General features: G+C 39.1%; 1 protein-coding gene and 1 long non-coding RNA gene across 3 annotated transcripts in view; both read right to left on the bottom strand.

Moving 5' to 3' along the window:
- LOC147845268 (uncharacterized) overlaps positions 1 to 13,930 on the bottom strand; it is a 143,731-nt gene that overhangs the window by 113,798 nt on the left and 16,003 nt on the right. The window lies entirely within an intron of this gene.
- On the bottom strand, positions 2,035 to 13,784 carry LOC108183347 (uncharacterized). 2 transcript variants are annotated; one of them, XM_087250512.1, is made up of 3 exons: positions 13,750 to 13,784; positions 12,862 to 13,051; positions 2,035 to 5,103 (listed from the first exon to the last, which is right to left on the bottom strand). In XM_087250512.1, exon 3 carries the CDS (start codon positions 5,051 to 5,053, stop codon positions 4,310 to 4,312), a length of 744 nt encoding a protein of 247 aa, XP_087106638.1. In that variant the 5' UTR covers positions 5,054 to 5,103; positions 12,862 to 13,051; positions 13,750 to 13,784; the 3' UTR covers positions 2,035 to 4,309. The 2 variants fall into 2 exon arrangements, with proteins under 2 accessions (XP_087106638.1, XP_087106637.1); XM_087250511.1 differs by having other exon boundaries at positions 12,902 to 13,051.

The following is a 13,930-nucleotide window of genomic DNA, read 5'->3' as shown; positions in this document are numbered from 1 at the left end:
ATGTCTTTTGCTGCCGGCAGAATTAACGTCTCCCCGGTGGTATATGCTTCGCCTGCCTTGGCAATACGCAATGCAACGCGATATGAAGCTTCAGTGGACTTTCCATTTAATTTGGAAAAATCTTCAACAATTTTTTCAGACCTTGAAGGGTTTGAAGTTTTCTCTTGAAAAATTCTGGAGGTTTTCCTGCTACTTCATCATGCTTGGTTTCAGGGTGTCGCCGAAGTTTAGCGGGTCTCATGCTGTCATTAGCCAAAATATCTTGACAAACCACACATAAATGTCGTGGTTCATCAGCTGGTCCTGTCTACGTAAATCCTAAACTCAAATACTGATCATCATATCGTCGTCTTTTGGGTTTAAGTCCTGAACTTGAAGGCTTTGAATCAGGGGGTCTCAGAAACCGATCCATTGTATTAGCAGGCATATACCTGTATTGGCGGGCTTGCCAAACAGAAGCGAATTCACAGCTATGGCCTTCTGGGTAAAAAAGGTTTTCTTACTTTTGACGTATTTTTTTTTAGCTTTGTTTATTTAAAACGTTTAAATATAATAAAATATACATATAATAATTAAACTTAATAATTATATTTTTATTATATAATATTTTTTCCCGCGCCTCCCCTGACATGCTCTGGCGCCCCCCAGGGGAGGCGCGCCTCACACTTTGAAAACCCCTGCTCTAGGCGTTCGAACACAGTTTTCAATAAACCAACTCAACGAATATAGTACTAAATCATCAAGATAAGCACTACAGTTAGGAACATCATGCAAAACCAAATCTCCGAAAGGCAAATCTCCAAAAGGCATCGTATTATATTGAAGGAAATGATCTTGGGTTGCAAAAGCAGAAATATCAGAAGCTTGGGAAGTAAGTTTTATTTGCCAATATCCCTTCAGCATATCGAGCTTTGTCACAAAGCGTGCAGATCCTATGTTATCGATACAATCTTCCATTCGCGGTAATGGATAACTGTCATTCACCTTACGGTAATACTACCGTATCTAAATGTACCAAGAATCTAAATGTACCATCAGATTTTGATACCTGCAGACATGGAGAACTCCAAGGACTGCAACTAACTTTCGCAAACCCATTAGTCATCAAGTAATCTACTTCTTCACGCATGACAGATCTCATCATCATTTTGACTTGATAAGTGGGCTGCTTAATAGGACGAGCTCCATTTACATTAATGTTGTGTTTCAAGACATTGGTCTGAGTAGGTACATCACCGAATAGACATTTAAAATCAGAAATTAATTTTATAATGTCCATAACTCGTTCCACAGTCAAGTGATTCAAATGAGAGTGCAGATCTTTTAAAATCTCAGAATTGTCTAACCTGGCAAATGGCTAGGAAGTTTTTCTCAGTTTAACATCATCCGCATCCGTTTCCAAAAGCTCCGAACATGTTAGATCAGCGGCTAATGCAACAGAAGAGACCGCGGGCCCCGCAGTCTGCGACGGAACATTCGCCATTGACAGCTCTTGGTCATGATATGCTTTTAGCATGTTAAGATGACAAACAGGTTTATCGTTTGCGATCGGGTGTACACAGCAAGTAGTCAGTTTCACTCATTTTTTTTCTTAATCACGTATGGACCAAAGAAACGGGCTGACAATGATGCGCCTGGAACAGGTAAAAATACGAGCACTTTGTCTCCAGGTTGAAAGGATCGTGCCACGGATTTCTTGTCACGTTTCATCCCTTCCTGAGAGTTTTTCAAAGCCTCGCTAGTGTAGGGGATCAACCTACTTTTTAATATCGATCAGGGTTTATTAGCTCATTTCAATGAGTCGGATCCTGAAGATTCGAATCATTGATTCGACTCAATTGAATCAGATTAAAAGATTCAAACTTTATCTACCATTTGTCCTGCAAATAGAAGACCTCGTATCTTACCAATATTGTTAATATTATTTACATGGCCAACGATAACAAAACACGGTATTGGCTTAACTTTTAGCAAGGTAACAAGAACTACAACTCAAGGCAATGACCTAGAAGCACATAAACAAGAACACAGTTCTTACAAAATGAGAACAAAGATTTATTGAGCTACACTACGATACATGAAACTAACTACGTAATACGCAAACAACAAACAAATGCACACACAATCACTCACACACAAAGAGAGACAGTTCACAGGATGCAAAATGAGTTGACAACGTCCCAAATTAATTATAATACTTCTTGCAAGATCTTAGAATAACACCTGAGAAACCACAAAAGCAGAGATATTATATTTAACTGCTTACGATCAATCTGCACCAATCAGCAAGAGACAACATTAGTTTGTTTTACTTGTGCCCATTTTGCCGAAGTCGAATCTCCCTCGTCGGCTGGCCTTGGGGAAACATGGTGCTCCTGATTGGGTGTTGACTCGCTTAGATGACGTCTTTGGGATTCACACGCTCGTGAATGGCTGTTGTCCTGGGTTACCGAGGTGACGGACTGCTGAGAGTCAGTTTGCGGAAATTCGAGCAGTTTCAGGTTAAAGTCAATAAGATGGCAGGTCTTGACATGAGGACTACCGAGTAACCACTGGTCCTGGGGTAGCTAGCACAACAACTTTCATATACCCATTAAGGAGTAATGCAGGCATCCAATCAGGATTTACCACATACTCCAATCTGGAGCCATGGGATCATCACACTGTAGTAATATTGTAAAACTGAATACCTGTCGCTCTGCCTAAATCATCAAATATTCATCAAGTTTGTATTCTACTCAAAAAAGTAAATGTAGTAAACCAGAAAAAATCTTGAATCTAAAGGTAAAGAAACTTTACTAATAAAAGATTCAACACAGGACAATTGAATGGGCTTTCTAAACTTGAGGCCCTGGTATACTGCAAACTACCGGTCCTGGAGTAGTGATGGGTCGTTCATGAACGATTAGTTCATTTAGAACGAATCTTCAATATGACTCGGGAACTACGAGTCCTCTCAGGGAGTGATTCGTTCATCCGCACGTGCGTACATTTGTGCAGGTGGTATCGTTAATTTCAAGTCTTCACATTGGCAGAAGCCAATCATACGCGTTTTAGAGTCGGAAAAGAATTGATCCGTTCATCTCTCGAGTCCTCTATCAGGTCTGAGTCACTCGTTCATCACGGGCCAATTATATGCGTTTAGAGCCGGAAAAAGAATTGAACCGCTCATCTCTCGACTCCTCGAGTTTGAGTCATTCTATCACGTAAACAACGAACGATCATGGCTCCTATCGGCTCAGACTGTGCATTGGTTAAGATTATATGTGACTGTCAGTGTAACGTGAATGAACCCCTGACATTTGAAGACATGAAGAGGTGAGCTGAGCAAGGAGACAACAATACCTTCATAGACAAAAGAGCAGGTAAACATTGAATTATTTTCTCCTTATAGTATTTTAGTTATGACATATTTGTCGTGTGATCAACCTTTTGGGCTAGTTGTAGATGTGTTTGGAAGCAATTCGTAACATTTTAATAATATTTTGCCAAATTGAACCAAATGAACGAAATGACTCGAAAAAAGATTCGTTCATCTTCATGAACAAGACTCAAAGAACCGAGTCAGTAAAATGATCTGAACTTCCCATCACTATCCTGGAGCTCCACCTTCATTGATGTGCGGTGTCTTCCCAGGGATGTTTCTCATTCAGGGAGTCAGACGGAGAACATCACCCAAAACAACACTAGCTACATGAATACACTGGAGAGTAGAGTACAGATGTATCCGCACCAGTACAATCACTTGCAAAGAGAGATTTTAAGCCGCAGAGGTGCTGTTTGCCAGATGTTTATGAAACTGTTCTTCTCTCAGTCGTCATCATTGTGTTTACGGTAAACGCGAGGAGTGCAACACATTTACAACCCCACATACTGCAGTGTAGGAGTGTTGGAAAACAGTATACAGTCACTCAGCCTTTTCAAACATTATTCAAACATCAAACATCCTGTGCACATGAGAAAATGTTGTGCTGCATTCATGTCATGTGTGCAACTTTTTGTCCAATTCTGTAGACACTGATCAGATCTGTACGGTTTCTCTCCAGTGTGAACAAACAAGATGATTAGACATTTTAAAAAAGTGAGCGATTGGTACATTTTTTAAAATTTCTGTCCAGAGAGGTCATGTTTTGATCTTCGATTGGTCTCACACAGTCAAGTGATGCGATTTTGCAGGTCAGAGTTCACCAAGCTTGAACTTTGCAACGCAGTGAACTGCGAAACTTGACGCACAATTGTCTCCGATCTGACACATTTGCGTGCATATGAAAGGAAGTCTATGTGGAGAAAAGTCCAGTGTGACCGCGGCTCATGTGCAAGTGAATGGTTTCTCTCTGGTATGAATCCTCATGTGTCGATTAAGGTTTGACGCGCAGGTAAAACTCTTCTCACACTGAGTGCATGTGAATGGTTTCTCTCCAGTGTGAATCCTCATGTGCTCCTTAAGTGATGATGATTGGCTGAAACTCTTCCAACACTGAGTGCATGTGTATGGTTTCTCTCCAGTGTGGTTCCTCATGTGTCGATAAAGGGATGATGAAATCCTAAAACTCTTCCCACACTGAGTGCATGTGAATGGTCTCTCTCCAGTGTGGATCCTCATGTGTATATTAAGGGTTGTTGATTGGCTGAAACCATTCCCACACTGAGTGCATGTGAATGGTTTCTCTCCGGTGTGGATCCTCATGTGTCCATTAAGGTGTTCTGATCGGTTGAAACTCTTCCCACACTGAGGGCATGTGAATGGTTTCTCTCCGGTGTGGGTCCTTATGTGTTCATTAAGGTGTGACGAGTAACTGAAACTCTTTCCACACTGAGTGCATGTGAATGGTTTCTCTCCAGTGTGGATCTTCATGTGATTATTAAGGGATGATGAGCGGCTGAAACTCTTCCCACACTGAGTGCATGTGAATGGTTTCTCTCCAGTGTGGCTCCTCATGTGAATCTTAAGAATGTATTTTCTTCCAAAACTCTTTTCACACTGAGTGCAGGTGAAACGATTTCTGTCTCTCCTTTTAAAAATACAAGTCTGTAAATAATTTTTTCCCTTCATTTTGACATGATGTTCCTCCTCTTTACTCCCCTCATTCTCTTCAATTATGTCTGAAATAAATAAAACATTAGTTTTCATTAAGTCTTAAAACTCTCATCAAAAGCTGAAAAGTGAAAAGACAATGGAAACATTGGCTACTGTAACTTTGATGCACATTAAATGTAAAATAAATCAGATCATATTATGTTTGGTCCATTAACGTGTACACTTTTAAGCAGATTCAAATCATCTTTATCTAGTGCTTTTACAATGTAAATTGAGTCAAAGCCGCTTAACATTGAAGTTATAGTAAATTGAAACCGTGTCAGTTGAGTTTTACAAATTTTTCATAAAAGTCATTTTGGTCATATTGATAAGACACAAATTCGAAAGCTGTAAATGGCCTATTTTTATTCATATACATTCATAATTACTAAATGTTTTTCTAACATTTGTAAAGCAGACAGGGAATACTTGTTCATTTTGTGCCTGACTGGTAAACGCATCAGAAAAAAACGTTCTGAGGTAACAGCCGAACAAACAGCTGAATATTTACCTCTCAGACATGAGACATACCAGTACAGCAACTGCATAAAGGGCAGCTGAGTTCTGGACCAACTGAAGCTTACGGAGAGATTTATGAGCGAAACCAAAAAGAAGAGAGTTACAGTAATCTAAACTAGATGTGACAAGGCTATGAACGAGAACAGCAGTGGCATAAGGGGTAAAAGAAGGGCAGAGTCTGTTAATGTTGCGTGGGTGGAAGTAAGCAGACCGGGTGATGTTATTGATGTGAGAATCAAAAGATAGGGTGCTGTCAAGGATGACACCCAGACTCTTAACTTGTTTAGAGGGATAGATGGAACAATCGTCAATTGAAAGAGAAAAGCTGTCAGTTTTGGAGAGTGTTGGTTTGGTACCAACAAGCAAAACCTTAATTTTTTAACTACTTAGGGTGCTTTCACACCTACACTTTTGTTTCGGAACGTATCTCGTTTGCCCAGTTAGCGCGGTTCGTTTGGCATATGTGAACAGGGCAATCGCGCTCTGTTCCGCGCCAAAGTAATCGCTCCGAGATCGATTGAATGAGGTGGTCTCGGCTCGATTGAAACGAACCCTGGAGCGGTTCGATTGCAGTGAGAAAGCGATCCGAGCGCGGTTATATCACAGTGTTTTATGGATATGTAATAGGCATACGGCTATATGAAGATAGAATTATGAGTATGGCGGGAAGTTTCGCGACTCTCCGGATGCCCGCAAAAGAGTGATGATCTCCCGGTAATCTCGCGTCTCCCTCCTGGTCCTCAAATAGGCATCGTCGCGCACCCTTCACACCCCTCCCCACCGCATCTCTCCTCAGACACATCACGCGCCCACCCTGTCAATCACCACCAAACCACCACCTCTCCTGACAGCTGAGCGGGACGCTGCAAAATAAACCCTGACACTCTGACCAATGTAAGGAGAGTTTACTCGCACGTGACTTGTTTTAGCTCTTTGGTCCGATTAGAAACTTTGCAGTGTGAAAGCGAACCGCTCCAAGAGCAAAGAGCAACAATGTAACATTTGTAATCTCTGTTTCGGAACAACTGAATCGATTCACAGGTGTGAAAGCACCCTTAGTTTGAGGTAGTTAAGAGTTAAGGTAGACTGTAAGGGATGTAGGTGGAAAACAAGAAGAGGGTTTGCCAGAGAGATAAAGCTGGGTGTCATCCACATAGCAGAGGAACTGTATGTTATATTTACGGAGAATATTACCAAGTGGAAGGAGATAGATGATAAAAAGCAGGGGCCCCAGGACTGAGCCCTGGGGAACACCTGTAGAAACTGTAAAATGCTGAGAAGTGAATGATTTGAGTTGAATGAGCTGAGTGCAGCCAGAGAGATAAGATTTAAATCAGTCAAGTGGGGTATTGATGATGCCAAGAGTGGATAGTCTATTGATGAGGGTGCTGTGACAAATAGTGTCAAAGGCTGCACTCAGGTCGAGGAGAATGAGAATAGATATTAGTCCAGAATCAGCTGCCATAAGAAGGTCATTGGTGATCTTAACCAGGGCAGTTTCTGTGCTGTGGAGTGGGCAGAAACCAGACTGGAACTGTTCATACAGGTTGTTCTGAGATAAGTGGGTTTGGAGTTGTGTTGCTACAATTTTTTCAAGGATTTTAGAAATAAATGGTAGGTTAGAAATAGGTCGTAAATTATTAAAAATTACATGGGTCTGAACCAGGTTTTTTTTGAGTATTGGAGTAATTGCTGCAGTTTTGAAGGAAGCAGGAACAGTTCCAGTAGAAAGAGAAGAGTGAGAAATGGCTGAAATGAGAGGGATGAGGGAAGGGAGACAGGCTTTAACCAGAACAGTGGGGAGAGGTTTTAAATGAGAGGAAGATGACTAAAGGCTCCTACACACCGGGACGTTTTTAGTTTGCGTTTATCGTCAGCGTTTTACGAGACGTTTTTCAGTGTTCAATCCCAAGCGCTTTTTACTGGCTTCAAGCAGACGAGTATGCTAAATCACTCTTTTGACGTTAGATGGCGCTACACAACTATAAGCTTCTGACACCCGTTTATAACACAGAAGAAGTGGAGGAGCGGACATTCACACGCTTGTTGCTAAATTTACTGGTGACTCGAACAAGCATGGATGGTTCAAGCAGCAGCTCCTGCTCTAGTGATGAAGAAATGATTAGTGTTCACAGAGCAATAAGCAGCTCAACGTTCATATCGCCTCTGGGCATCTTCTTCAATGTGCGCTCGCATTGACAGTTTTGTGCTTGAGCGCCTCCAGGTGCTGTTTACTGTAACTTCAGCAGCTCCGTGCAAGTGAACTAAAGTGCAGATCTGATTAGTGGAGAAGGTTTTGACGCCGTGCGCCAAAACAAAAAAACGCAAATCAACGAGGGCATTTTTCGCGTTGGTGTGCACAATCACATTGACGCCCTTTATTTAGTCACGAGGCGTTAAACGTCGACGGGAAACGCAAAAAAAAACGTCTCGATGTGCACGGGCCTTTAGATTTGGAAATAAGATTAGAAATTTCTGAAGTTGTAGGGAGTTGAAAAGAGGAGAATAAAATTTCAAATTGTGGAAGTTCAGATGTGATGTTTGGAAAGGATTGTGAACCAAGATGCTGGTGAATATTAAAGATGTTTTAGTTAAAAAAGGTCATGTACTGTACTTGCGTACTAAAAGGCAGTATTCTCCGATAAACTTTTAATGTGCTGCATCGTTACTCGTTACTAGGGCTGTCAAAATGATCGATATTGGTTCAGTAATGGATCATAACCGGTTATTACGTGCTAACGTCATTCATCTCCTATGCGCGATGTCGCAATACTAGGACTTCATCTCTGCCTCTCTCACTTTGTACATTTGACCTGTTGCGCTGGATTTCCTCTCCTCTTATCTGTTTAAGCGATAATATTGGATCCAGGCACGAGCGTGCCATTGGTGCGAGTTTTTTCCACTGTGTCTATTATGGATTACCTGTGATAACCGCGTATTATTTGTGTTAAAGTACTGGCACTCTTGCTCATTGTATTAATATTAATCACTGAAGGGTTCATAATTATGTTTCAGTTATTACGGTACTGTAGCGATGACGTCATGTTGTTTACGTGTTTAACGTCTAGGGCTGCAACTAACGATTATTTTAATAATCGATTAATCTGTTGATTATTTTTTAGATTAATCAAATTTAAAAAAACAAGAAAAGCCTTAATTTCCAACCCTTTATTCAAAAAAGATTATGCCTGAGCTGTTATAATAATAATAATAATAATAATAATAATAATAATAAACTGTTTTTAATCCAAATATCTAAATGTTTTTAAATGAAGATACATACTAGACACATGAAATAGCATAAGAACTCACTTAACCTCAAAATTTAATGATAGTTTGCTTAAAACAAGCTAAATTATTTGCCAATGGGGTGAGAAAACTTATCTAAATAAGATATAATCTCAAACAGCATCACTTTGTTTACTCATGCCATTTTTCTTGTCTGGTCTTGATGTAAGATTTTTTTAGATATTTGAACTGGAAACGAGACAAAATGACTAAGAAGAAAAGTTTTCTGCAGTGCAGCTATACATAAATACAGATAGAAAAATGAAGGATCCAGAAAAATAACATTCACACACTTGCTCATCATGCCATCAACTACCTGATATTCCAATTCACATAAACGTGTAAGTGATCATGATTTATAACGTGAGATGGACGTCTCCATGTTTACTTGCGGCCGCTGCCTCATTCATAAAAGCAGAACACGCAGGATTCAGCAGGTACATTCATTCATCAAGTTACTCCCAAAATACATGCAAGTAAGTGGCTGGTGAACTTAGAGAAGCGTAGATTCAACTTTATAGTTACTTTCATAATGTGTAATGCGTATCTGATATGAATAAACACATCGGCAAATTATATTTGAATGGATTGTTAGACTTTCTTGTGTGTTTTACAAACTCTAAATGTATTGTTTTACTAGTACTTGTGTGTATTTACATATTTAAAACATAAATGAAGTATTAGGCAGTTAAAATGCTGCATAATTGTGATAATATGACACGTCTTTTAGCGGAGTCTAGTTGGTTTTGTTTTCGAAAAAAAAAGCAGCACTTTTCCTACAGTCCCTTACTGAGAGCTCTCCTCAGCGCAAGCTCTTTGGCTCAGCGCATATTGCAACTGCTTAAACGGAGCAGTGCTCGTAATATCGAGCAAAAAAAATAAATAAAAAAGACAGCTGTGAAACATAACCTGCTTTGTCTTTTTGTAGTAGTTTAGATCTTTTTAGGGTAAGAGTTTTATGTGTTAATGCCGTCTATCAGTGTCAGGAATACCGAAAACAAAACCTGCTCAACCCCGCTGTCTTTCTCTGGCTCAGCGCCAGACACAAAGAAACCAGCACCAGGGACTTTGTAGAATTCTGTAGTGATTCTTCCGCATCATCTCTGTCTTCTTGAGGCGCTGAACTCTGTATCAGTGCGCGAGAGACGGAGAGAGGCCTTGTTCAGTCCGTGTTCTTTTTTTTCCTTATCAAATGTCTCCTGGTCGCGCGACACAACGAATCGATAATGAAATTCGTTGCCAACGCTTTTAATAATCTATTTTTATTAATTTAGTCGATTCGTTGTTGCAGCCCTAGTCTCCACGTTATACTGTTGATAAGCAGAAGTGTTACCGTCTCATGTTCATGCTGTACAGAGAGAGCATGTGAAAGTGAGTAATAAAAGACGCTGATAAAACGATTCGTTCTGTCTAGTGCTTAAGCTACGCACTCCAAGCTCAACAGGTTATGGGCCCAAGCAGCGAGACAAGTGATCGTTTTTAAGAAAGCGAAGTTAACACATCGTATTCAGGTGCAAAGTTAGCAAAGATGGTAAGCAGAGCGGGAGGATATCTAGCGCCGCAGTTTATGTTCGATGGATCAGAAGAAAAATTCGAGCTATGGGAGACAAATTTCTAGGATATTTACACACTCTGAAGCTAAAAGAAACTATATTGCATCAGCCTACTAATGCTGAAGCAGAGCAACTAGATGAGGACAGATGGAAGATCACTGATTTTTATGCTAAACTGATAAGACTGATCGATGATATAAGCCTATCACTGGTAGACACGATGCTGCCGATAACGGGAGAAAAGCCCTAAAAATACGTACGTAGTAACCCACGCATACGTAGTAAACCACGCATAATAAACATGTACACAGCATTGACTCAGCTGCACATGAGTGACAGTGAGAGCGTTACAAACTATTTGATACGAGCAGAAAACAACTTTACAGCTCTAAGGAATGCTGGAGAGTTAATGAGTGATGGACTAACCATAGCGATGGTTCTCCGAGGACTACCGGATTCGTTTAAGCCACTTGCCATCCACATAACACAAAATGAAGACGATGTCATGTTTACAGTAAAGAAGTAAAGTAAAAAAGACTCAGGGCCCTATCATACACCCGGCGCAGTGTGGCGCGGCGCAGTAGTCTTTTGCTAGTTTCAGCTTGGCGCAAGAGTGGTTTTGAGGCATTGCGCTACGCTGTTTAAACAGCAAATGCATTAGCGCTCATTTGTGCGCCCATAGGCGTTCTGGTCTAAAAAGGGAGGCGTTCTAAGGCGCACTGCTGGCGCGTTGCTATTTAGAGAAACTATAATAGATTTTTCATTAGACCAAAACAAACCTAGTCTAAACTCCGGCGCAGAGCTGCGCCTCGCTTACACACTTCTTAATACGCACAAGAGAGCAATGAATATCTTTACATATGAAAAAAATTTTATATTAAGGATATATATATAGGATATAATAAGAATAGATTTAGAATATAAATATAAAGGATTAAAATATTACAAAACATTATTTTCTAGCCTACATAAATATGAAAAACCACTGCTTTTATGTCTTCTTCATCTCGGGAGGCTTTTTCAGTTCATTCATAACAATTTGCTTTTGTATAATGTTATTATTATTAGCAGTATTATTTATTATATCCATATTTATATTTGTTTTATTAAAAACAAGCTTAGATTTGCCCACCTGTCAGGTTTTAGACCATATGGGGCACAGCATGTGTTTTAGGATATAACTCAGGTTTTTGAGCACATTTTGTTATTATTGTTCATTTATTCGTTTGCTGGAAATTAGAACTGAATTTAGAAATAGTTTTGAAAGGAATATTTGCGATTAACACTAATTGGCTAATTGATGTCTGTGCGTAAAGGTTTCCCTATCCAAGAGCGAATGTGAATGTAGATCCATTATCTCTGATTGTCACGCAGTAGATGCTCTGTTTAACAGTTTTCTGTTAAAAAACTGTTTACTGTTTGCTTGTGAAATGCTTAGTTTTTCCACTTAGACTTACTTTGCGTCCTGTAAATAGCGAATGCGCTCTTGGCGCGACGCAGTTGACTCTTAAAGGGAATGGGAGATGAGACTCTAATTGATTTATTCTCAAAACACACCTACAACTCATTAAGAAAATAAACTCAACCCTTTTAGACCATGCGCTATGTCGCAAAGCTGATTTTCCCGTCCTTAAATTAGCAAAAACAAGTTCTGACACGCCCTGAAAGCGTTTGCGCCCTGCGTTTTGCGCATGGATCGTCAAAATAGAGCCCTCAGAGTTTATGAGGAGACAGAGAAAATGAAAGTTGCAACTACAGACATTGTGATAAAGACCTGCACGAGACAAGGGCAAGGCTTTTACAAACCACACACAAAAGATAGAAAAGATGAAGATATAAGTATAATATTCTACAAATGTTTGTATTGTTTTTGTTTATTTTATATGGCGCCAGTGCTCAAGGACGCTTTACAAACAGTAAAAGAACAAGAAAAGCAATAACCTTGAGAAGGTAGAGAAAATGGGAGACTAATAGTACATAAAAATAATGACAAAAGACATGAGAACAAGTAACAAGAAAGAAACTGATTCCTGTCTTTCAATGAGTGCTTACGTGCATTTAGGAGAACTAGGCAGCACACTCAGGGCTGCAAGATGGACTTAATTTAGTGTTCTTATTATTAAAATATATCTGAATGAGAATAAACTGAGATGGAGGTAAAGATGGTTTTATATTGGCACATTCAGACTTTCCCCTTAATAATATAACTTAATAAAAGTATTATCTGCAAACTCAAAATAGCAAAATCATATTAGCAGCCAATGACTAATCAAAGTACAACATTGTTCACAGTCAAATAAACAGTGCTAATGTTGTTTAGAAGTCACACTTGCATGCTAATTCCTATCGAATATTCAAAGTAACATGGTAAACAATATAGAGACTTCTAAATGAACGCATGTGCGAATATAAAACCAACTTTACCTCTATATGACGGAGTTGGTTTTTGAGAAAGAAAACCAACCTGTTTGTTCCTGCAGATCTTCCTGTTTGACTCTGAATGTTTCTTCAATCTTCACATCTTCACTCTCCTCTTTAATAAACGCCATCTTTATAACAGTGTGGAGATCAGTCGCTTCAGCAGGAGTTTTTCTCTGTGTTTGGACACTTTATCCTGTTTAAAATGAACAAAACAATAAAAATGTCCTGTTTAAAATAAATAAAACAATGAACAGAAATAAAATAACTTCTCTTCAACACTTGCTTCAACAGTTACAAAAAATAAATCAGGTATGTCCAAGCATAGAGGTAAAGTTGGTTTTATATTCGCACATTCAGACTTTCCCCTTAATAATATAACTTCATAAAAGTATTATTTTTTAACTATAAACAGTGAAATCCTATTAGCAGCCAATGACTATCAAAGTACAACATTGTTCACAAACCAATAAAGAATGTTGTTTAGTTGTCATACTTGCCATGCTGATTCAAATCGAATATTCAAAGTTACATGGTAAACAATATAGAGACTTCTAAATGAACGAATATGTGAATACAAAACCAACTTTAGTCTGAGCTAGAAAGAATGAGCTGATGAAAACTACTACTCCGTTTCTCATGCATGATTTATATTTAGAATGGAATGACATTATGCTATGTAATCAATTAAACCTTCATTAAAACACCTATTACACACGTTTCTGTTTCTTTAGTTTATTCATACAATAGCCCTCATTACTGTGAGTAGAATAATACTACACAGTATAAAGTGTTAAAATAATGTTGTCAACAGCAGCATTACGCATTAACAGCATGAAAAAAGCCTGAAACTTTAATCAATCGCTTTATATGTGTAAACGCTTTAAAACAAACCTTTCTCCAGCTGAATCCAGCGCAAGAGCGGCGCCGACTTATGACGTCACACCACGCCAAAATAAAAGTCTTTTCTTTTGTTTCTCTCCCTCTCTCTCTCTCACTCACACACACACACACACACATACATATATATATATATATATATATATATATATATATATATATATATATATATATA

The sequence above is a fragment of the Danio rerio genome, chromosome 4, assembly GCF_052040795.2.
Source record: "Danio rerio strain M-AB ecotype USA chromosome 4, GRCz13ab, whole genome shotgun sequence".
NCBI classification, from domain to species: Eukaryota; Metazoa; Chordata; class Actinopteri; order Cypriniformes; family Danionidae; genus Danio; species Danio rerio.
The sequence above is the reverse complement of the archived record's forward strand: the minus strand, read 5'-3'. Positions and strand labels throughout refer to the sequence as shown.

Excerpts from the sequence above, each read along its gene's own strand:
- LOC108183347 (XM_087250511.1), bottom strand. The coding sequence starts at position 12,986 with ATGGCGTTTATTAAAGAGGAGAGTGAAGATGTGAAGATTGAAGAAACA. Across the intron at positions 5,104-12,901 it reads AGATCTGCAGGAACAAACAG|ACATAATTGAAGAGAATGAG; the intron begins GTTGGTTTTCTT and ends TATTTATTTCAG.